A 21768-nucleotide genomic window follows, 5' to 3' on the forward strand; every position below is an offset into this window, starting at 1 on the left:
CCCTGCTGCCTTTTCATGGCAGCTTGTGCCAGCCTAACTGCATCAGTTAAAAATGGGGATCCCACGAGGTTCCCCTAGTTCTCCTGCCCTCAGGAGTTTTGGTGTGTTACTTGGTGAAGCCAAAGCTTTGGTTTTCAAATAGGAATAGTGTTAGCACCTGCTCAGTATTTCTGCCCCAAAGCTGGACATAAAGATTGTCTTGTCCTTACCCCTTTTTCTCTCCTTTTTTCACTCAGAAAGGGGAATTCACTTGCCTTTGCCACCTCCATCCCTCCCCTATGTGTTTTTTCCCCTCAGCTTATAAAATAACATTTTGAAAACAGGATACTTTTCCCCCTTCCCTGGGCAGCATTTCTCTGTCTGTAACAAGAAAAGGCACGTGTGTGGTGGGGTGAGAGCTGGGAACTGCCCAGGAGCCCTGGGAGTGGCCAGTGGCCTGACCCAGCCCCGGCCCCTCAGCAGGGCCTGCTCTCACTGTGCAGGTCGAGTGGTCACCTTTTGAAATCCTCCAGAGTTTCTGGGAGCAGTGCCAGGATACTCGCTTGGCGGGGCAAAGGACGTGCATGGACATACAAGGGAGAGGGCAGTGCCACTGAGTGGGGGCTTTGCTCCTTTGTACCAGCTCAAAATGTTGCAAAATGGGGACTTGGGGGTTCACTGGGGTTTGCTGGGGCTGGAAGTACCACCAGGTCCAAAGGGCAGCAGCTTCTGCAGCTTGGGCGGGCGTGAAGCAGCCCTGGAGCTGTCGGGCTGGAGAGCGTCAGGGTCTCAGGACTGTCACCCCATGTGTGCTGTTCTTCCCTGTCTCAGGTGACACTGGGCTGCAACCCTGTGATGTCAGAACTGCCTGCAGGCTGAACACCCCAAAACCAATCCTGCTGCCCCTGGAGTTCCCCACCTTGGCCCTACAAAGGGGCAGCTCGTCTGCCAGATTGGGTCGGCAAAGGCACTGCTGTTAGTTGGCACCGTCTGGGGATTGTGGCACGGCCAAGGGCTGTGTGGGGTCAGCTGTTGTCCAGAAGTCATCGTCCTGGTGGGCTGTGGGAGCCAGGGATGTGGCCACGGGCAGCTGTGTCAGTGCAGGAGTCTGTGAGTGGTGGCTGTGTGGCTGTACTGGCTGTCCCATGGCACCGTGGGCATCCTGGGCATCCCCGGTGTGTCTAGCGGCATCTGCCACTGAGAGGAAACAACTCTGTGCAGACATCTGAGGTCTTGCCTGGCCACATGTCCCCCATTGCATCCTGGTGGGCTGTAGAGCTGACCCCAAGCCCCCCCAAAGCAAAGCCAGCCTGGGCACAGACCTCGGCCACATCCTCCACTCAGCCTAGCCTGTGGTGCCCGGTCCCCACGTGGCTCTGCCAGCAGCCCTGCCAGGCACTGCAGTGCTGGGACCAGTGAGAGCTGCTCGGACACCGATGGGACGTTCAGGAACCCTCTGAGAGACCCTTTGCCACTTCCCTCGTCCTGGCTGGCAGCATGGCGCTTGCAAGGTGGCGCTTCTTCTGTGGATGTCCCTGTCCCCAAGTGGTCACTCACTCTGCAGGACACAGTTTTACTCAGGGAGATAAAGGAGTGGTCCTGGGGGGGGTTACAGGTTGGTCTGGCTTTAATTGGGTGTGAGCGTGGCAGTAGCTGGAGCCCCCCATCCTCGTCCCCACCGCTCCCACGTTGTGGAAGAGAGACTCATCTGTCTGTCCTGATGAGGGGATCCCTGTGACTGCTCCATTTGCAGGACTCCAGCCCGGGTGCTGTGAGGTTTGAGGCTGGAAAGGCGCTTGCACCTCGGCTGTTTGGGGGTGTCCCCTCCGCTCGGCTCCTGCGGAGCGAGAGGAAGGTGCAGCCCCGGCCGGAGCCACGCGCTCCTCGCTCCAGCTTTGTTCAGGGTGAGTTTTGTAATGTCAGGAAATGAGCTGGCTGTGGGAGGGGAGGCAGCCGGGGGAGGAAGGCTGGTTTTGTGGTTGGAGCGGAGGATGAGGACGCCGGAAAGCTGAGCACAATTCCTCGCTCTGTTGCAGGTGCTGGGGGTGAGGCTGCAGCTTGGGAGCTCGGCGGGTGCTGGCCTCTGTGCCTCAGTTTCCCTTTTGTTCAGCACCGTTCCCCTCACAGGGAACGTTCCCCGTGAGGGAACTGCCTCACAGGAGCGTGCTCTGGTGATGGGCTCTGCACAGGTGCCAGATGGTTGTGACCACCAGTAGATGACAAGGCCAGCTGAAGCCACTGGGCTTTGCCCCACGGGTCTCCTCCCATTTCCCAGTGGTGAGTGGGATGAGTTTGGGAGTTGCATTTCCTTCTGGGCCGTGGCAGATTCTGCTCAGGCCAAGGACACGTGCTGCATGCATTCCCTGGGACAGTGTCTGAGCAAGCGGGTCAGTGTTTTTTCTTGTGGGATGTGCATGAGAATCTTCCCAGAAAACACAAAGTTCACCTAAACTTTGAGCAATTCTCTGCTGGCCACGCTGTCAGCTTGGGCTACATCCCTCGTTAATGTTAACTTTTGGTTTATGATTTGTTTCATTCCTGAACTCTTCTTAATTTCTTTCCCTCTGGTCTCACCGAGATGCTTCCCACGTTGCATCGTCCCAGGGCTCCTGGTTCCCTGGATCCCTGCAGGTGCCTGGCCAGGTCTCACCCAGCCTGCACGGCCCTTGCAGCAATGCTAAGGACCAGGGCAGTGCAGGAGGGGACCCTGCAGCCCCTGTCCCATCAGCCAGGTCTGCAGGGGATACTGGGCTCCCCTCGCTGTTCCCCCCATCTGGCTGCGCTTGGATGGGACATGTGGGGAGCCCTGTCCTTGCTTCTGTCCCCGCCTCTGTCCCCTCAGACTGACAACTGCTTGCTTTGTCTTTGCAGTTGGGTTGAGGAGCGGTGGCTGCAGCTCATCCCTGGCAGGAGCAGAAGATGCAGGAGGCTGCGTAGCAGGTATGGGGGGAGATCCCAAACCCTGCCTTCCTGCCTCCCCTTTGGGTTTGCTTGGCCGTGCGTGTCTCCCCTGCTGCAGGCTGGCAGCAGGCAGAGGGTCCCACAGAGGATGCAGCAGCATGCAGCTCAAGGACCTCAGGCTCCCACAGTGGTGCTGACCAGACCCTGCAGCCCTGCCCCAGTGAGGTCTGGTGCAGGAAGGGCACAGGGAACGCCCTGCTGCTCTGTGCACCCCTCACCTGCTCTGCACACGGGGGTCCTGCTGTGTGGGGTGGGGCAGCAGAGCCCCCAGAGCAGGGCAGGGAGGTGGTGCCCAGCGGTGGGTGCCGCTGCTGTTCTCCAGTGCCCATCTTCCCCTTCACTTCCCCATCTGGCACAGCTCTGATGGCTCCCAGCCGTAGCCACAGCACTGATTTGGGGCTCTTTGGGTGTTTTGCAACACAGCCCTGTGTATCAGTGCAAAGGAGGGTTTTCCTGCCCCGTTTTCTCCCGATGTGGACAAGACTTGTGGCCAAACCTGCTGTTATTTTGTCCCTTGCATTCCTCTGAAATAAGTGCTGCTGGGAGAGGGCCTCATGTCCACGTTTTCTTCCTTTTCAACCTTCTTGGCCTGTTTATTGTTCTTCCAGTAAATGTTTGTGTCTCCTGTGTCTGCAGTGAGGTTGTGGTACAGACACCACTGCGGGCTGGTTTATGAGGGCTCTATGGTTTCATGAAATGCATCTTCTGTACCTGAGAGTGAAATCAATAAAAGGAAAGATTTTTAAAAATAATATGCCCCTAGCTCCTGAACGGAGGGGGGGCTCTGTCACGACTGCTTAGTGAGCAGTTTTGCAGGGTTGTGATGACTTTTAGTGCTGGAGAGGGGGCAGGTAATTTATTTGGAGGCCTGGTGATGGGAGATGGGGGCAGCATCACGGCGTCCTCTGCAAGGTCAACACCAAGACCTTCATCTGCTGATAGAAGCCAAGAGCAGCTCCCCAGGCTGGGTCAGGGGAGTGCAGCAGAAGGGCCCTGCTGTGTCTCAGCGGTGCTTGGTGTGTGCCAGCAATGGGCCACGGTGTGCCCAGGGGACGGGAGGGTTTGAGGGCTTGGCCGGGTCTGTCCCGCTGTGGCCAAGCCGAGCGCTCCAGGAATGTTTTGGGGGGCTGGTGTGGGACCAGCTCTGATCCAGTGCTCTGGGCACGAATGAGTGCTAGCTGTGGGGCACGTGTTTCGGTGTGGTGAGCGGTCACTCGGAGCGCTGGGGTCTGTCTGCTGAGGGGTGTGTGCAGAGGGCAGGGCCCTCCCCGGGCTCCCGAACACCGCGGTCCCCATGGACCGCGCGCATTCCGTGCCTCAGCCCGGATGCTGGTGGGCGGTGGCAGGATCTCTTGGTCACTGCGTTCTCCCCCACATCACTGCTGGCTGCTGGAGACGCGGTGCCCAACTCCGCCAGCTCCGTCCTGACCGGTGACAACGGCTCCTTGTTTTCCAGTTTCGCACAAATTCTTGGGTTTTGGGTTGGCAGTGTCCTCCCTCAAAGCCCTCGTACTGCCACTGGTGCCAGCACAGAGTTTGAGCGAGGAGGAGCAGTTTAGTGATTCCTGCAACTGCAGAACTGCTCGCTCCAAGGAGCAGCTCAGCGAGTGGTGCGCTCGGGGAGGAGGATTTGGAAAAGCATCTCTGGGGACTGCTTGAAGACTTGTCCCCTTGGCTGTGCGAGTGACGGGAGCTGAGCAATTAGAGGAGCAGTATCGACCCAGCCTCGGAAGCGTGTGACGGCCGGCACCGGGCGATTTAATCCCAGCGAAGCCACGTCCCCGCGCCCTGGGCGTGCAGCATCGCTGCCTGCGATCAATAGGCATTTTGTCTGAGGCCAACCCCATCTGAGGCGAACCAGGCAAACCTTCTTCTGTGACAGAAGACTCTTCTAGGGCCCGTGACCTTAACTGAATCGACTCTTTTCGTGTCCTGAAGACGGTCGCATCGTCTTGCTGCAGCCATGCTCGGTAAATCACGTGTCCATCCCTGCCCGCAGGGATGTGCCACCCTGCTCCTCTCCCAGTGAGATTTTGCATCTTGAGGGTGATTTCCAGCTGCTTGGGAAGAGCCCTTGGGTCACCAGGTCTGTTCCTCTGCTGTCTGAGGCCTTGCCTGCGTTCTCCTGAAGGTTCCTTGGCAACTGGAGTTTGCAACTTCCAGGCTCCCACTGTCCTTGAGGTGTGAGTGTGCCACCTCACCTGGCACCTGGCTCTTTGCATCTGGCAAAGACCCTCCCGATCTCCAGGGAGAGCTTGTAAAATCCAGCCTGAAACCAAACCAAATCCCCGCTCCTGACCCTTTCGGATATGGAATACTGAATTTGGTAAAGCAGTGGGTTCCTGCTGTGTTTGCCGCAGCTGAAATGTGGCTGAGCTGTTGGAGGTCACCTTTCCAGTCCCCGCGGAGCCGGGTGGCCTTCTCTGGTCATGGCACTGCCCTGCGCTTTGGGTTCTGAGCTCATCCGCTATTTTGCCACTGGCGGTGGCGGGGGGGGGGGGGGGGGAGGTGGGGGGAAACCGCGTCTTCAAAGCCCTTTTCCCTTGGGGAAAAGCCAGCTTGGTCAGAAACGTCCGCGCAGAAATGTCATCTGACCCAGCAGCTGGCTCACGCCTCCCCGGGGGTCCTGCGGCGTCCGCTCCCCACGGGCCGGCCCCGGCGTTGGGCTTGCCGGGGGAAGCGAAGCCCGGCCGCCGCTTTTGGCAAGCTCCGGCCGCTCCCTTCCCTCCCCCCCAACCCACCCGCGCAGGCTTCACCACCCCCTCCTGCCTCCTCCGCATCTGCCTCTGCCCTTCAGCCGGGGTGTCGGGGCTCGGGGCCGGCCGGCGGCCGCGGCGGCGCTCGGGGATGGCGGCTCCGTCCTGCGCTTCCTCCCGGCCGGCAGCGCGCAGCAGCCGCGGAGAAGGACGCAGCCACCCTGTCTCCTGTAAGTACCTCTCACTCTTTCCACTGGAGAGTTAAAATTAGCAACTTCTTTTTTTAAGGCAGGCGTCGCTTTAAACCTCGCCAGCCCAACTGGGTTTCCTTTTATTACCCCCCCCCCTCCCCCGGCTCCTTTTCTCTTGATTTTTTTTTTTTTTTATTATTATTATTTTGTTATTGTTCAACGTGTGCATGCACTTTTCTCCCTTTTTATTTCTTTATTTATTTTTTTATTTTTTTTCCCCCCCGCTTCTTTTCGTTCTTTCCTATTTTAAACACGGGTGACGCTGCAGTGTCGGTGCGGAGTTTGGAGCCAAATAAACAGCTCGGCACTCCCCCACCCCGATCGCCTTACAGAGCCCGGGGCCGGAGCCCAGCGCCGAATTTAGACCCTTATCTATTGTCAGCCTCCACGGTCGGCGCTGCTCTGCCGGGGGGGGGTTGCCCCGGACCCCCTTGTTGCTCCTGACACAGATCCTCGCTGTGAGTTGTTGTTTTTCCCTCTCCTTTGTGTTCGTGGTGAAGCACAGAAGTGCCCTTAAATCAGGACCCGTTGCTTTTTGCTTTTTTTTTTTTTTTTTTTTTTTTTTTTTTTTTTTTTTTCTTCCCCAGGGCTGGGTGTGAGCAGGGAGAGAGAGGGGGGATCTGAATGATGTGGGGCTCCCATGCTGGAGAGACGGGGAAACTGAGGCACAGAGTAGGGCATGGCTCCCTGTCGGGGAGTGGGTGAGCTGGGATTTCCTCTTTTAGGAATGAAAACAAACATAGACCAGGAAGGAAGAGGCAGCAGGGACGGGCTCGGATGCAGGATCAATGCCTGTCCGGGGGATAAATCCCTTTGGGAAGCTCGTGCCCACGGTGCCCGGTGGCAGGGCCGGCCCGGGGGGCCCGAGGTGCGGGTGGAGGGTGCCGGTGCCGGCCCGGAGCCGCGGCCCGAGCTCCGCCGAGCCAGGACGGGATGGGGCCGGCAGCTGGAAGTGGACGTCCCAGCCCGGATCTGCGAAAGCAAACAGGAAGGCGAATGGGGAGCAGCCGCTGTGTTTACTCAGAGGTTATTTATTGTGCCTCCTCAGAGGTTGCTACTGGGCACTTTTAGCACCTTCCTGCTTGGTGCTGGGTCCTTTTGGCCAGGGCTGGATGCCCGGCAGGAGCTCGCGGCCACAGCGGAGGTGAGCCAGGTACCAGGCACGGGGTGTCAGGCCATGTGTCACTCTGGGGCTCTGGGTCCGCTTCTTTCTCCTCCCTTGACTGTTTCCTAAATGTTTGTTTTGCTCTAGAGCCCAGCCTGGCCGGGGTGGATGTGGTGGGGCTGGGACCAGTGCTGAGCTTGGCTCACCCTAGAAAAATCTTCTTCCATTTGATTTTTTCGGGGGTTTTATGCTGCTGCTGGTTTGGGGTAACAGTGAATAATGCTGATAATTCTTTCATGTCTGTGAAAATGAAGGTGCAGAGCCTGTGGGAAGGGGATCTTTCAGAAGTGCTTTTAGTGTTTTCCTTCCCAGGCATGTCCTGCTCTAGATCTGATGCTCATGGATCGGGCTGGAGGATAAACTTTGAGTGTGCTTTGGGTCAAACCCTGTCCTTTATCCTTTGCTGGGGGTGGCTGAGGTGGGGTCTCCCCTCTGCTTGGCTTGGAGGGACGTGTCACAAGGTGGTCTCCGTTGTTGTGGGAACACTGCAGGGTCCCAAGGTTTCTGCTTTTGGAACTGAGTGGCTGCCCTCAATACTGCCCTAGGCAACAACAGCTGCAGAGCCCTTTCCTTCTCCTCCTTTTGGGCAAACAACCCATTTGGGCAACTCTTCATTGATCCATTTTTACATCCACACCCTTCAGCAAAAATTGTGATCGAAATATTTTTATTTCTTTCTACAAACTCATGCCTTACTTTTTCTCATCCCACCTTTGCATGGGGAGCATTAACAAAAAGCTGTGGCATTTGATTTCCTTCCCCAATATTTTCCCTTTTCCAAGAGGAATTGTGATATTCCTGCACTCACATTGGCTCTTACCTGCCTTTGGGGTCCATCTCCTCTGTGCTGCAGGAGCATCCCAGTGGCTTTTCTGCCATCCCTCTGGAAACGTGGCTGGGAGCCATGGCAAGCCCTTGGCCTGGGCTATGGCCATGTGCCAGTGATTCTCCAGCACGGGATTTTGGAGAGTGCCAGAGCCAGGATGTGACAGTGCTTCTGGAAAGTGCCAAATGTTGGCATTTCCCATTGCTCTCCTGAGCGTCACCTCCGTGCTTTGCTGGGATGTCCTTGTGGGCAACATCCTCATCCCCAGGGCTGGCCAAAATCATCGTCCCTCTGGCATGTGGCTTCAGGTGCAGCCACAGAGAAGGGGAACCTTCCCCCACCTCCTCAATCCCCCTTGCTGAAACACAGAGTTTGGCCTGAAAAAAAATCCCCTTTTAAGACAGGATGCTGTTCCTGGAGGATGTGTGCCAGGATGGGCTCTGGGTGGATCTGTCTCAGTGGGAGCCATCATCCAGGTCTGTCAGGGGCTGCCGTGGGGTCAGCAGGCGTCGTGGCCTCACCGCGGTGGCCCAGCCGGTGCCGGGGAGCAGGAGGACAGGATTTGTGTGCTGGGGACAAGAATGTGTGTCCTGTGAGTGAGCAGCAACAGCTGAGAACCAGCTGTCCTGGTGGATTTGAGCTGCCTGATGAGCTGGGGCCGGATTCTCACCCCTCTGGCTCATTGGCATGTGGCTCAGGATGCATGTGGGGTACAAGCTGAGCTGGGGAGCGGGGTCAGGTCCCAGCTGATGGCAAAGCCTTTGTGGCACAGGGGGCATCCCCATGTCCCTGCAGCCCTGAGTCATGCTGGGGATGAGGGACTGGGAACTGGGCTGTGTCTCTCTGCCCAGCCTGGCTTTGGCTGCAGCAGCTCTGGGCACCCTGGGATGCTCCAGTGGTGCCCTGCTTGGGCTCTGGATAGCGGAGTGCTGCTGGTGGCTGATGTTATTTATGTGCTGGGTTGCAGACACCGTGTTTTCAAGGCAGTGCAGGGGAAGAGGAAGTTAAAGCCATCTTTGCCATGTGGCATCTTGTCCCAGTTCCTCCTGTTTGCTTAGAGTGAGTTGGGTTGGGGTTCAGTGGCAGCCAGACCATGGTCTGTGCCTCCTGGTGGGCTTTGGTGGCTCCTCCTCAACTGTAGATCCTGGGGCCAAGGGACAGGATCTTGTTTTTGGTGCTTTTACAGTCCCAGTGTTAGGTTTGGGCCTTTGTTTCCTTTATTAAATGAAATAATGGGGTCTGGTGGTGAGCTTCCAGCTGTAGTGTGGCAGCGTGCTCCGAGCGCGAGTCTGTGGCTACGGACCAAAGTGGGTTTTGGGGAATGTGTAAAGATGGGTGGGCATGTCCACCTCTGAGAAAGGCAGATGGCCAGGATGACAATTTTTGTGGCTTTGTTTCCAGGCTGGAAGTGCCACGGGCAGGTTGGAGCTGTGATGGTGGAGTGTGAGCACTGGGATGGAGGCAGGAGCGTGGTCCTGCCTGGTCCTGCTGGTGTTGGCCAGATTTTTTCCATCTGTGTCTCCAAGGGACCCTTCCAGTGAGCTCTGCTGTGGCGTCACCCTCACAGTAATTAGCACTGCCATATCAGTGACAAATTAAGATCTTTTGCTTCTTGTCCTTTGACTGCTCAAGTGCAGCTGGTGACCACCATCACCTTCCCAGCAATGGGGGGCTCCTGACCTCACCAGCTCCTCTGCACCCCAGATGAGTGCTGGACCCTGCAGCTCCTGGGGAGCCTTCTGCTTCCTTCCCAGGAGCTCAAGACATGTGAATCCTGATGGAGAGTGTGGCATGGGACGATGCAGGAGCAGCATCTGCCTCTGCATTGCCTGATTTGGACCCAGCAGAAGTGGTGGTTGCCTTGGGCATGGATGCAGTCAGCAGTCAGTTTATGCAAATCAAATCCTCAGCCCTTGTGACTTTGGGCACCATGGCTGTTACTCACCAGTGCTTGGGGCTGCAAAACCAACAAAGAAACGATTGTGGGAGGTGGGTTTGAAAGATCTTGGTGGCCCTTAGGAAAGGGCTGAGCCTTTGGGAGTGGTGCTGCTGAGGTCGTGCTCCGGGAGGGAGGATTGTGCTCAAGGGCTGAGTTCTGGGCTGCCACTGGGGACCTCTGGCCTCCCAGGCTGAGCCCACACTGGGCTTTGGGTGCTGGGGGGTCTGCAGAGCTGCCCTGGGGTGCCCCTTCCCGCGTGGGGATGGGGCACAGAGTTGCTGAGCATGTGTCTGGGCTGGGGATGGAGATGTGCTGGGGCTGTTGGGATGGCTCCAGGGAGACCTTAGAGCCCCTTCTAGTGCCTAAAGGGGCTTCAAGAGAGCTGGAGAGGGGCTTTGGACCTGGATGGGGCCTGGAACAACAGGACAACGGGGAATGGCTTCCCACTGCCAGCAGGCAGGTTTAGGTGGGATACTGAGAGGAAATCCTTCCCTGTGAGGGTGGGGAGCCCTGGCACAGGCTGCCCAGAGAAGTTATGGCTGCCCCATCCCTGCAAGTGTCCAAGGCCAGGCTGGATGGAGCAACCTGGGATAGAGGTTGGAATGAGTTTTAAGTTTCCTTCCAATCCAAACCATTCTAGGATTTCATGATTTGCGCCACAGCGCCCTTGGGCAAAGAGTAGTAGGATGCTACTCTTGAAAGATCTTGGTGGCCCAGTACCCCCAGTATGAGGGGTACCCAGTATGGGGACATACCCCAATCCCCATCCCACTGACACAGGAGGGAAGAGCAGCGTTTCCCCTGGGACAGTTTCACTCTCAGCCGTGTCCTGTGGGGCTGTTGTGGGTTTTCATTGCTCTCACAGATGGCCTGGAGCAGCACTTGGGTCTGATGGAATTTCCCCTGGGTAAAACCCACCAGGAGAAGAGAGAGTTGTCCCTTCTGCTACTGGAGGAAATCCCATCCCCTTCATGGAGAGCCCCTAAATTCCCAGCAGGGAGGGCTTTGCCCTGGTGCTGCTGAGCTGTCCCTGGGAGCCCTGTTGGGTCCCAGTGCTGAGATCCTGCCCCCTGTGCTGGAGCTGAAGGCAGTGCTTGTCCCCTGGGGCCTGTTGTGTTTTGGGGCACACGAGCCATCGGTGTTCTTGCTGACCACGGTGGTGATGGTGCAGGGCTTCACTGGGGGATGGGTGCACCCTCAGGGTGGGGGTGCCAAGGAGAGTGGAGGCAATGTTGGGGTGCTGCTGTGTGGTTCATTGAGAGAGAAAAGCCCTCAGAGTGGAACATTGGCCACTGGGCACTGAGGCTTCTCCTGGGCTCAGATCCCCCCACCCCAGAGCAGGAGGCAGCTCCGTGGCGAGCAGAACTGGATGGCCCCAAAATCCATAGCCATGTCCACCCCCTCCACGCCTCCCCTTTCCTCCCTGTGGCCTCAGCACCAGCAAAAGCCCCCAGTGTGGGGCTGGTTTGGGGTGGAGAGCTGCTCCTGCTCGCCAGCAGTGCGGGGTCGGCTGTGACAGCCTCCTGATCTGCCGAGCGCAGGATCCGACCCCGAATTCAGCTCCCTCTCCTTCTCGCTCCTTTTTTTTTTAATGAGTCAACCTCTCATCTGTCATATTAAACCTCCTCATTACCAGGTATCTAAATTTTGCTCTGACAATAGTGACAGGGGAAGCTGAGATCTCATTGCCACGGCGCGGGGCTCCGGGGAGCTGGCAGGTGGTTATTTCATGCCCTGCAGGGAGCCGTGGGGGTGGGCAACGGAGCTGGATAATGGGCTCTTGCTTCCCATCATTTAGAAAACCCTACTTAGTGCAGAGGGAAAAATTACCCCCAGTCTCTGACTCTGGAGCTGGTGATAGCTAGAGAACATGGGGGAAGGGGAGCAGCTCTGGGGGTCTGGCTGCTCCTCCCTGGGCACGGAGGGTGGGTTGGGATGGGAGTGGTTGGGGATGGAGGGTAAATGGGGATGAAGGGTGGGTGGGGATGAAAGGTGGAAGGAGATGAGGGTGGCTGGGAGTGAGGATAGATGGGGCTGGAGGATGGATGGGGATGGGTGGAGATGGTGCAGGGCTGCCCTGTGCAAGCAGTTGGTACCACTGGGGAAGGGGATGCTGTGTGCACACTGGGGAGCCCCTGGGGCGTGCAGGGTTCCCAGCCTGGATATGCACATCTGAGGAAGCTGCTGAGCCACCTGGGAAACCACAGGCAGTTTCAGGGTGGTGGATGACCTCTGCTGCGAGGATGCCAGCACCAAGGTCACTGCTCAAGGTCATGAGGCTTAATCTGGCAGCTACATCAGCCTTTGGTTGCTGTTCTCAGGGTGCTCTGAAGGTCACTTTAGCAGGGGACTATCCAAGCCCTCCCATTTGAGCCCTGCCTCATCCCTGCCCATCCCTTCCTGTAGCATCTCCAGGAGAGAGGACCAGCTGCCTCTCTGGGAAGCCACGTGGTGTGAGGGGCTGCAAGTCCCTGCTTGTCCTGGCTTTTCCTTCCTGAAACTCTTGGGTGAGGGTTCTCTGGTTGGCTTTTGGACAGCACCAAGCAGGGCTGTGGGTTTGCCAGTGGCTGCCTGGAGCCTCCTTTCCCCGTGTCCCCTCAGCCTCTGCTGTCTTTGGCCGTGCTGGCAGTGCAGAGAAGGTCACTGGCTGTACCTGCTGTCACCCTGCCTCTGCAGAACACGTCCCCAGCCTGGGATGTGCTGGATGTTCAGTGGTGCTGGATGTGCTGGCATCCCTGGCTGCATGTGGTGTGGGATGAAACTGTGATCTGGGGTGTGGGGGACCAGGGTTCCTGTTCTGGGTGCTGCCTCCAGTTCTTGTGCTGATGTTGGGACTGTCATCCTTTCTTGAGGGTGTTGTCTGACTCCACACTGGCACACAAAATGCGGGGGAAGAGAAGATCAACCCCAGTTTAATAATTTCCCCTAAATTCTTTCTTTCACCCACCCTTGCTAAGCAAAGTTCTCCAGCGTTGTGTCAGGGCTGTGCTTTCCCTCAGCCTCTGCCGGGCTTGGCACGATGAGAGGTTTTGTTACAGCTCAGCAGAGCTGGTTGCACGGTTGGCATCTGCTTTTCTTCAGAGAGTGCCTGAATCTGGGTCAGGAATATATGTGTCTCTTTCAAATTCCTTGGGGGCCTGACTGAATCCAGCCTCACTCCTGCTCCCCTGAGCTACCTGCAGCTGGCGGGATTGATTCCCTCCTGCAGGCAGGAGGAGCTGAGGGCTGGCTTGGCTGCCCATCCCAGGGAAATCGGGGCCCTGACACGGGTGTCAGCTGTGCAGGAGGGATGGCAGCTCAGATCTGGGCTGGCAGCTGCCTGGCGAGTGGGATTTGGCCCCGGGCAGGGTCGGGCAGCTGCGTTCTGAGCAGGAGGTTTGCTCTGGAGCCACGTTTCGGCCGCCTTCCTCTCCCCTCCCCCTGCCTGCATCTGGAGGTTCGACACAGGAACCCAGATAGCATCATCCTGAAACCAGAATAGAAGCTTTGGAGGAGACTCGAGCATGTTTGTGCGGTTTTTATCTCGGTTTGGAGATAAAGAGGTGCTAAACAATGCTAAGCTGGCGAGTTGGAGTCCCTGGTGGTGCGTGCAGTGGGGCTGGGGACTCGCTGGCACCTGCCCTTGCTGCTGCCTGCTGTCCTGCCAGGGATGTCCCCTGGGTGCTGCATCCCTCCTGGGTGCCACATTGCCCTGCCAGCACTGCCCCCCATCCCGCAGCAAAGCAGGGCTGGTAGCCAGCACCATGCCAGTGGCTTTGCCAGAGAGGAAGAGCAACGTGAACACGAATACTGGCTGTGTGTTTTAGGGAAGGGGGCTTTGCAAAAGAGAAGGAAGTCAGTCCTGCTGATCCAGAAACCACACAGAAGGAAACTAAAAGTCCTTGGTGTCAGCATGGAGGATATGTTAAAAAAAACCAACAATTAACTCACAAAAGGCAGCAAGAAAGGAAACAGGAAGGCAAGAACTGCAGTTAGACAGGCGGGTTCAAGAGGTGACTTGAGCTAAATCCATGTCCTTAAGGGATGGGATCCAGCCCTGGTCATGGGTGGGGAAGTGACTTGTTCTTTGTCAGTGCAGGACTTGGTATCCTCAAGGTGAGGCTCGGAGACCTCGGCTGCAGTTGCTCTTTATTTGCAGTTGCTTTTGTAGCTGCTTGCAGCAGGTGGAGGGTCACAGCTGGGCTGGGGGCTGCTGGGGCAGAGTGGCCACCCCAGCTCTCCCTGCAGCTGCTTCTCGTGGTAAAAGCTGCAGCTTTGTGGCAGGGGCGATGCAGCAGAGCAAGGGGCTGCTCTTGCCACCTCGAGGGCATCCTTGCTTCCTCCCTCCCTTGGCCTCCACCCAGCAGGGGCAGTGAAGGGCTTGGCGTGCCCATTGCAGGGGCTGGTTTGCAGCACAGCAGCATTTCCTCACCTGGGCTCTCCTGAACTGAGTGGACAGACAGAATGAGTTGTTGGTGGACAAGGAGATGGGCATGACCCAGCAGCCTGGAGAGCCAATGCTGTGCCCAGCTGGTCCCGTGGCACGGGCAGCGTGTGAGGGGCCAGGATTGTGCCCCTCAGCCCCACCCCTGTGGCGATTCCTCCAGAGCAGGAAGAAAAAATCTCCTGAAGTGAGTCCAGAGGAGACCATGGAGATGCTCTGAGGGCTGGATCCCCTCTGCTCTGGAGACAGGCTGGGAGTGCTGGGGCTGTTCTGCCTGTAGGGGAATCCTTGGAGCTCCTTCCAGTGCATAAAGGGGCTCCAGAAGTGCTGGAGAGGGACTTTGGACAAGGACCTGGAGTGATGGAGCAAGGCTTCCCAATGCCAGAGGGCAGGGTTAGATGGGGTAGTGGGAAGAAATTTTTCCCTGCAAGTAAGTGACAGAGAGGAGGGATGAGGTGAGCTTTAAGAATCTGTCCAGTCCAGACCATTCTACAGTTCTGTAACACCTTGTACCTCACATGCCCACTGGTTGTGTGCTGAAGCTCCCTTGCAGTGACCTTTTTCTCACAGAGAAGCTGCAAGACTGGGACGTATTATTGCTGTCATTTCTGTATGTAGATAAACCTGACACCCCCCAAAGTGTGCTGGGGCTTGGGTACATGAATTTGGTCATGTCAAGAGCCCTGTTCCTTGGGGGTGGATAGTGGCAGGGAGTTCCCTCCCTTTGTTCTCAGCCAGGCCCTTGACTTGATGGAGGCTGTTAAGGAAAAGCACGTCTTGGGGACGTGCACATTCTGCAAATCTGGGGTAAAAGATGGGTTGGTCCCACAGCGAGAGCCTGGGGGGAGCAGTTGCTGGGTTGGGCTGTGGTCTGCCATGCCTGTCACCTGCATTTCTCCCTTCAAACTGGGACTTTCTGTGCCTCCATAAGATGAGCTGTGCCTTCGCGGGGCATCATTTTTCTTCTTTTCCCAAGCTCCAGATGTCCTTTGAAGCTCCTTTTGCAGGTTTCCTTGCAGCCAAGGATGTCCCCATTGCACCGGACCTGATTTGGGGATGGAGATCAGGAAAATGTCCCTTAAACTGGTGCCATGTGAAACCCATCCCAATTTTACTCTCACTCGTGTCACTGGCTCTGCTGTGTGTTCCTGCCACAGGCACGAGTGGATTGGGGAGCACGGTGCCACACGCTGGGAAAGAGCAAAGAGCTCCAAAGGAAAATACATTTTTTTGGAAAGGATGCGTTTATTTGCCTTTATTTATCTTCCTAAAGCTTTCAGATTAATCTTTTTGATCTTCCCTCTGCAGCTGCATGGCCAAGGTTTGGTTTCTTTCAGCTGACATTGTGCTGAGAGCACACGGCATTGCAAGGGGGGTGTTAAGGAAGGGCAGCTGAATTCCTTTGCTCTGGAGAGGGGCGGTGTGCCGAGCTAACTTTAGTAAGGAGCGACTAAAAAGGGATGCAATAAAAGTATATTAAAAATAGCAAATGGCTGTAGAAAGTGGATGTGAGACTCCCAGTGTCCCTGCTTGTGCCGAGAGAAACGTGGGGCTGTTCAGTAGGAATGGAAAAGTGACAAGTTATGGAGCAGTGCAGAGCACCCCGCTGCTTGTGCAAAGCAAAGGTGAAACCACTTAGAAGTAGGTGAAATAGATCAGAAGTTTGTACAGTAGATAAAAAAAATCCAGAAATAAAGACTTGAAAGAGATATCAGCTCCTCTGTGTCCTCAGCTCTCGGAGCTGGGGATTCAGCCCCCCAGATTCTTTGTTTTGTAAAAACATCTCCCAGCTGAGATTCCTCTGCGCTTTTTCTTTCTTCCCCCATTTGCAAAATGCTAACTCTGCTCTCTCGCCTGTCTCTCCAATTTGGAGCAATTTACTGGGAGCCGGGGATGAATTACTCAGCACAGAGTTAACCAGCACCTGCTCGGAGTTAATTGGCATGTGTGCTAATTGCCGTGATAGTCACACTTGTGCGAGCGGAGCAGGGGAGGGGGAAGCGGGCGCTGGCGGCTGCCTCCATCCCAGCGCTCCTCGCTGCCTCCCCGGGCCATGCTGAATTCCCTGATCCTGGCTGGGATTCCTGGGAGTGGAAGAGGGTCAGGGTGGGTTTTTTTTTCGGTGCTCCACCAGCAGATTTGCAGGTCCCTTTCCATGCCTTTGGACCCCCCTTGTCAGGGTGTAGTAGCTGCGATGCTTGGCGGTTTCCTTGGAAAGCGAGGCTCGGGAGAAAGAAAGAAGCTGCTGTCTGAGAAGGAGGAGGTGATGATTTAATGAGTGGGGTTATTGTATATAAAATCATTTGAGACCCCGAAAGGTAGAAGTTATTTAGGAGCTCAGCTCCTTGTAGCAGTCCTGTGCTCTGGGTGCTTGGCTGTGCACGGTTCAGGTGCTTAAATTCCACCTGAGCACGGAGGAGGGTCGTGGGTGGTCTTGGTGCCTCAGGCTGGGCAGTCAGGGAGCCAAAGCAATTTGGTGGTGAAGGAGAGGGAGCTCCAGGGGCAGAGGGGATCCTCCTGGCTTGGGGCTGAGCCACAGCAGCAGTGCCAGCAGGAGGGACAGGAGAGATGAGGGTGGCTCTCCAGGTTTCTTGCTCTTCCAGCTGCTGCTCAGAAACTCGAGCCAGTGGTCAGACTTTGTGAAACAGCCACCTGGGCAGGAAACGTGAAAATACCTGGGTTTAAAAATATGGTGGGGAAAATACCCAGCCTAAAAACAAATAAACTCACCCCGAAACCCCAATTCCATGGAGAAAAATGGGAGGGGTTTGAAATCCCCTGTCAGGTGCATTTGGAGGGCAGCAAACATGCTGTGCTCTTCTCCATCCCTCCTCTTCACCCCATGCAAGGGCTGCCCTCCCCATGGGGTGTTTTCCTTCTCATGCAGGGTAGAGGGGTCAAGAGCATCACGTGGCTGCTCCTTTTCTCCCCGTGATGACGAGCAAAAGCCTGTTAAGTCACCTTTTTCCTGTGGAAGACTTTATCCAGCAGCCCGAGCAAACCCTGAGGCTGAGACCATGGTCCCCATCCAACCGAGGTGCTGAGGATGCAGAGCTGGGATTCAGAGCAGCAGGAGGAGGAACCTGGTTTGGTGGTTGAAAAAGGGGATTTGGTTTGAAGCACTTGGGGTGTATTTGTGGCCTGGGGAGAGGAATGTGGTTTGAATCCCACTGCTCCCATGCAAGAAACACCAGCTCGTGTGGAGCTGAGGGCAGGGATGAGCAGCACTGGGGTTTTTTCCTCATCCCTACAAACATCCCATCTCTTGGAGCACTGTGCAGCTTTTGGCTGCCATAGCATCCTGTGAACAAGTCCTGCAATGAAATTGTGTTAAAATATGTTTCCTTTCACTCAGTTTAAATTTACTGCCCGTTGTTCTCCAGTGTTTATTGTTGCTTCTGGAGAGTTCCTCTCTGGTTTGGACAGTAAATCCGCTGTCTTTCAGAGGGTTTCTCTGTCCAAGAGCTGCAGCACACGGAAAGAATTAGCATCTTGCCCTGTGTCTGGTTGAGGAGCTGTTGCTACTTTGTGCTGCTGCTGGTGGTTTTGAAGATGCTGAAGGTGAATATTGTTCAGCCAGTTTAGAGAAGTGGCAACTCTGAAGGGAAAAGCGGCAAAGCAAACCCGACAAAAACTTCCTCCTCTTCCAAAGTTTCTTTGCGTGTGCAAAATCCTCGCCTTGGTTCCGAGCCTTTGGGCTGTGGGTTCTCTCCTGGGTGGGCTCACAGTGAGAGAAATACCGAGAGGACACTCCAGGTGGATGAAATAAAAATCCTCATTTTCCTTTCGGCTCTTCCTCTATCACCGACCTTCGAGGGATACTCACACGGTGCAAGCTGGAGCAGTGATGCTCTGAAACTGCTGATGCTCTGGGACCTGTCTTTTTGGGGCTTCCCACGGTGGGATGGGGAGCAGCAGCCAAAGGCTATGCCTCTGGCACTGCTCAGTGTTCCCCATGGTCACAGTGCTCCTCACAGCTGGATGGTTGCTCCTGGGAAGGAAGCGTGCACCTATTTTGGTAAATAATGTCTCAGGAATTAAATGCCATCCCTCTGTATGATGTGTCCTTGCAAAGAATCTTTATTTATGTGTAAAAAAACCCAGGTTTTGCTGCCCTTTGTCTCTCTGGTCCTTCTTCCTGGCCTCCCCATACCTCATCCTCCCTGGAGGGCAAATTGTGGATGTCACGATGGGGAAAAGATTCCCCATTCTCTTCAGGGCTCTTTCAACTTGCACTGAAACCACAGAAGGTGATGCACGATGAATAACTTTACCCCCCAAAAAAGCAGAGAAAAAGATTTAAGTGACTCACATGACTCAGTGAACCCCAAAAACGAGTGTGGGAGTGAGACCATTAGGGCTGGTTTGTTGGAGCGTGGTCTGACGAGGAGGTGAAGGATGGGGCCATGGTCTTAAGCAGGGTCTGGGGGTGCTCTGGGGTGGGAGAGGAGCAGGAGGAGCTTGGTCAGGTTGGCTGTGGCTGCTGCTTTGAATTTGGGATATAGGTTTGGGAGGAAAAGCTTTTGGGTTTCTTTTTTTAATGCTTTTTAGTGACAAGACCGAGGGCTGGGGACTGCCAAGTTGAGGCAGATAGGAAGCTATTTTGGGACTGGTTTTTCCCTTTGCCTGGGTCTTGGCACGGGGCACCTTGCCTTAAATGCAGTGTTACCACTGCTGTTACCCAGCTGCTCACAGAGAGAGCAGGGAGAAGGACATACCTGTGGAAAATGAAGTGGCTGAAGTTCCCTCTTTGTCCCCTCGCTGCAGTGCAGCACAGGCTGGGAAGCGGCGTGGGATGGGCTGGGGGCTGTGCCTCGAGGTGCCCTGGAACATCTGGATGCAGCTTCTGCTGCTGAGGGATGCAGATTACCCTGGGCAGGCTGCAAGAAGGAGCAGCACTCGTCCCTTTGGGGAGAGTTTTGGGCACAAGATAACCCCTAGATCCACGGAAGCACCCGGTGTCCAGCTGTGGCTGAGCCCAGTGGAAGGCCAGGCTGTCTCAGCTGCCTTCAGAGTCCTCCTTCCCCGTAAGAATTAGGTTTCTGTGCCTGGTTATAAGGTTTCTTTCAAGTAATCAAATAAAGACATTTCAAAATTCCAAACTGGAGATTAGTGCAGAAACTGGAGACGGATTTAAATTGCCCCAGCTAATCACCAGCCACTCGACTGCTTATGACTTTATTAAGAGAACAAAAAAAAAAAAAAAGGTCTGGAGTGTCACAGAGGAAAAGTGATTCACGAGCTCACTGCTGCCATCTCCTCCTCCTTGCCCAGCGTGGCAGTGCCCAGCCCACGGCTGTCCCTGGCCTCCATCCTTGGGCTTCTTTGAGACCACTTTGGATAAACCCCTCTGCAGCTCTCCTGGCCCCTGGGTGGGAGAAGGAACCAGAGCCCACCCTGGGATCTGGCTGGTGGTAGGAGGATGCTGCTGGGGTGCTGGGTCCTGGATGGGGTTTGGGAACAGAGAGTCTCACTCCTGTCTCTCTCACTGTGCAGGTTTCTGAGCAGCTGCTGACATCTCAGCCCCACTGGATCTGGCCGCGCCTGACGGTACCATGAACTGAGCACGGAGCCAACGCAAAACTCTTTTTTTTTTTTTTTTTTTTTTTTTTTTTTTTTTTTTTTTTTGGTTTTGGCTTTTTTTTTTGGGGGGTTTGTTTTCCCTCGGAGAAAAAAAAAAAAGCCCCCCACGCTCTTTAATGAAAGCATTTTAAAGCGGGGTTACTTCTCCCCTCCCCTGAGCCGAAGTCGTCCCGGGTGCGGCGAGGATTTCCGGAGAAGATGGGGAGAAAAAAGATCCAGATCCAGCGGATCACGGACGAGCGCAACCGGCAGGTCAGTGCTGCTCTCCCCGCTCCCTCACCTCACCCTCCTTCCCTTGGGGGTTTTCCGTGTCACGTTTCAAAATGACCCATTTCCATCCCGTTTTGGGCCACCAGTGCCCTGTTTTTCCCATTCCATAAAATAAGCAGAGGCTCAGGCCGGATCCAGGCGGATCCAGGACCAGGCAAACCTTGCTCTGCCCCCATCCAGGCGTTGCTCCTCGCCTTGGAGCTCCTTGAGCTCTTGCCATCTAAGTGCTTTTCCAGAAGAAAGTGTCTTCTCCACTTAGTTAGTCCCCCCCCCCCTTTTTTTTTTTTTTTAATTTATTTTTGTCTTGCAGAAAATATATTTCAGTTGACGTTTTCCATGTGGTTTTTCCAATAAAAAACAGCCACAACAAGTATCCATTTTGCTGAACGCAAACAACTCAAATTATTCCTTTTTTTTTTTTTTTTTTTCCCCTCAATTGTAGGCTTAAATGACTCCAGGGCTTTTTTCCTTGGGCTCTCTTGAAGCCAAGCCCAAGACATGCATGTGCATGTGTGTAGGAATGCGTTCATGTATCTCAGAGGAAAAACAAAAACCAACAGATTTTTCCCAAATTTTCCATGTTCCTTAAACTGGAATGGTGGAGCAGCAGCACTTTGCCAGCCCAGGTTTGCTCTGGGATCACTCTGTCAATGTATTTCCCATTACCACAAGACTTCCAGGCAGGTCCCTTTGCTTCCTGTGCTCCTGGAGTTTGGCTCAGCTGATCCAAGTCTCTGCCTTTAGTCCAGCCACTTCTGCACCCCAGCACGACCTGCCACGCTTCTTTCCTGCCACTTCCACTCCAGAAAAACAGAAAAAAAAAAAAAAACAGTAAAAAAGCACGTGGATATATTCCTAATCCTTAAAGAGTGTCAAAGAACAGAACTGGATGAACCACTTCGTGCTCCACAGCAAAACAATAGGAAATGGCAGATTTTCCTCATTATAGCTTCACTTGGTGGTGGGGGCTGGGGTGGGAATTAAATAGTTTCTGCTGATGTCCCAGTTGCTCCTGGGGCTGTTTATATCCATCATGAGGAGGAAGCAGGGCCTTAGGGGTTATTGAAGGCTCTGGAGTGCATTTTATGGGGCAGTGAGGGCTCTGCGGTGACTGGAGCCTTGCTGGAAATTCAGACAAATGGAAAATAATGGGTAATGCTGGAGGGGGATGGCTGGAGAGACCTTCAGGAAAGGAAAGAGGCACTTCTCTGCAGAGGCAGCAGCTGAGTGATGGGACTGTTTCTGAGGGATGAGCTGCTCTTCAGCCCTGGCTGGAGATGAAGACCCTTGCTGAGGTCTCACAGCGTTGGGTGGGATTTGGCAGCAGGAGTTGCTTTGCATGGCCAGGTGTCATGGCTTTAGTGCATCTCTGATGTCAGGTGTCCCCAAAACCCAGTTCCCTGGGCTGGGGGACACTGGTTTTCCCTGGCTGGGCTGGTTCTTCCAAAACCCAGCACGGGAGCATCGCTCTCCAACCCAGTGCAGCACATCTTGCTTTGCTTCCAGGAAACCAGCCCGATCAAATCGGGTGTCAGCAAAGCAGCAGCTGTTTAATTGGTCACCAGCACAGCTTTGCAATCAATTTTCACTGCTCCCTTTCTTTGGGAATAAAGGACATAGCAGGAAGATGGGACATTTCATGAAAAAGGGCTGCTCCAGGCAGTGGGATCTGCTC

The 21768-nt window shown here is 55.1% G+C and overlaps 1 protein-coding gene across 9 annotated transcripts in view; it reads left to right on the forward strand.

The window, feature by feature from the left end:
- Positions 1-21768, forward strand: part of MEF2D (myocyte enhancer factor 2D) — a 74630-nt gene that overhangs the window by 22093 nt on the left and 30769 nt on the right. For 5 of the 9 annotated variants that reach the window (XM_054001078.1, XM_054001077.1, XM_054001083.1 and 2 more), the window contains exons 2-3: positions 2851-2919; positions 19737-20075. In XM_054001078.1, coding sequence (XP_053857053.1) covers positions 20022-20075 — 54 coding nt within the window. In that variant the 5' untranslated portion in view covers positions 2851-2919; positions 19737-20021. Of the gene's footprint in view, positions 1-2141; positions 2257-2850; positions 2920-5791; positions 5867-19736; positions 20076-21768 lie in introns of those variants that run through there. The other 4 variants (XM_054001081.1, XM_054001082.1, XM_054001079.1 and 1 more) reach the window with 3 other exon arrangements.

The sequence above is a fragment of the Vidua macroura genome, chromosome 29 (assembly GCF_024509145.1).
Source record: "Vidua macroura isolate BioBank_ID:100142 chromosome 29, ASM2450914v1, whole genome shotgun sequence".
Lineage (NCBI taxonomy): Eukaryota > Metazoa > Chordata > Aves > Passeriformes > Viduidae > Vidua > Vidua macroura.